The sequence below is a fragment of the Myotis brandtii genome, unplaced genomic scaffold, assembly GCF_000412655.1.
Source record: "Myotis brandtii unplaced genomic scaffold, ASM41265v1 scaffold632, whole genome shotgun sequence".
NCBI classification, from domain to species: Eukaryota; Metazoa; Chordata; class Mammalia; order Chiroptera; family Vespertilionidae; genus Myotis; species Myotis brandtii.
The window spans coordinates 189,061-191,229 of NW_005370419.1; the positions used below are offsets into that span (position 1 = coordinate 189,061).

The following is a 2,169-nucleotide window of genomic DNA, read 5'->3' on the forward strand; positions in this document are numbered from 1 at the left end:
CGCTGACTCTGACGCCGAGAGAGGCCCGGTGCTCTGGGCGCTGGTGCTGGCCGCCGGGGTGTGCTACCACGCCTCCCTGGAGAAGCAGGACGCCTACCGCAGAGCCATCTGTGCGCTCCTCCCGCCGCCCTACGACAGCAGCAAGGCCGTGCTGGATGCCATCACGCGGACGCAGGACCTCTTCCTGGAGGGCGTGTCTCTGAGGAAAACCGTCGCCAAGAACCTGGCCTTGAAGGAGAATGTCTTCATGATGGCCATCTGCATCGAGCTGAAGATCCCGCTCTTCCTGGTGGGCAAGCCCGGCAGCTCCAAATCTCTCGCCAAGACCATCGTGGCGGACGCCATGCAAGGCCCGGCCGCCCCCTCGGAGCTCTTCCGGAGCCTGAAGCAGGTCTACCTGGTGTCGTTCCAGTGCACCACCCGTACCTGTTCTTCAACGGGGACCGCATCTCCATGACCTTCATCGGCTTCCACCTGGAGCCCACTGAGAGGGGCACCTTCGACGCCGTGGACCCCGCGAACAAGAGGGTGATCAAGAGGGACGTGCTGACGAAGGAGCTGTACCAGGCGCTGCTGCTGCAGGGCGTGCCCTTCAACGTGGACTTCGACGCGCTGCCCCGGCACGAGAAACTGGAGCGGCTCTGCCTGGCGCTGGGCGTCCAGTGGCCCGTGGACCCCGACGAAACCTACGAGCTCACGACGGACAACATGCTGAAGATCCTGGCCGTGGTGGTGCTGGACGAGGTGGGCCTGGCCGAGGACTCGCCCCAGATGCCCCTCAAAGCCCTGCACCCGCTGCTGGAAGACGGGTGCATCGAAGACGACCCCGCCCCCCACAAGAAGGTGGGCTTCATCGGCATCTCCAACTGGGCCCTGGACCCCGCCAAGATGAACCGGGGCATTTTCGTGTCCCGCGGCAGCCCCAGCCAGAGGGAGCTCATCCAGAGCGCCCGGGGGATCTGCGCGTCCGAGCCCCTCGTGCAAGAGAGCATCCAAGCGTACTTCCGGCCCTTGGCCAGCGCCTACGAGGCGGTGTGCGCGAAGCAGGACAAGGAGTTCTTCGGGCTCCGAGACTACTACAGCCTCATCAAAATGGTCTTCGCCGCCGCCCAGGCCTCCAACAGGAGGCTCTCCCCGCGCGACATCGCGCAGGCCGTTCTCCGGAACTTCAGCGGCAAAGACGAGATCCAGGCCCTGGACATCTTTGCCACCCACTTACCCGAGGCGAAGCTCCCCGAGGAGGTCAGCACCCTGCAGCTGATCCGGCAGAACCTGTACCGCGACCTCCGGGGGGCGCCGGGCGCGGGGCCGGGAGACCCCGAGTCCCGCTACCTGCTGGTGCTGACCAGGAACTACGAACGCCACGGAGAGGAAGTACATCCAGCAGATCGTGCGGAGGCTGGTGGGCGACACCCCCATCGGCCCCGGCGACACGCGCGTCATCGCCGACGTGCTCTACGCCTCCCAGTGCTTCATGCGGAGACGGGAGAACGAGTGCAGCTTCGTCAGCCTGCGGGACGTGACGTGGCCTTGAAGATCCTGCAGCGGATGCTCTTCGCTGAGGACCAGCAGCCCGAGATCATCTTCGGGTCCAGCTTCCCGCGGGACCAGGAGTACGCGCAGATCTGCAGGAACATCAACCGCGTGAAGATCTGCATGGAGACGGGCAAGATGGTGGTGCTGCTCAACCTGCAGAACCTCTATGAGAGCCTCTACGACGCCCTCAACCAGTACTACGTCTACCTCGGGGGCCAGAAGTACGTGGACCTGGGCCTGGGGACCCACCGGGTCAAGTGCCGGGTGCACCCCGACTTCCGCCTCATCGTCATCGAGGAGAAGGACGTCGTCTGCCAGCAATTCCCCATCCCCCTCATCAACCGGCTGGAGAAGCACTACCTGGACCTCAACACGGTCCTGGAGAAGTGGCAGCGGGACCTCGTGCAGGAGCTCAAGGCCTGGGTGGACCAGTTCGTCGCCGTCAAGGTGGCGCAGGGCCAGGCCCGCTACAGCCCCTCGGACGTCTTCGTCGGCTACCACGCAGACACCTGTGCCTCGGTGGTGCTCCAGGTCGTTGAGCGGCTCGGGCCCGGGGCCCTGAGCCACGAGTGTTACCAGAAGGTCCTGGAGGACGCCAGGCTGGTGCTGCTGGACTGCGCCACGCCCGACGCC

At 65.4% G+C, this 2,169-nt stretch overlaps 1 protein-coding gene across 1 annotated transcript in view; it reads left to right on the forward strand.

Moving 5' to 3' along the window:
* The window catches only part of RNF213 (ring finger protein 213), a gene marked incomplete at its 5' end in the record, with an annotated part of 65,748 nt that overhangs the window by 25,736 nt on the left and 37,843 nt on the right, over positions 1-2,169 (forward strand). Inside the window, 3 exon segments of the mRNA XM_014528383.1 lie at positions 3-447; positions 702-1,354; positions 1,523-2,169. Coding sequence (XP_014383869.1) covers positions 3-447; positions 702-1,354; positions 1,523-2,169 — 1,745 coding nt within the window.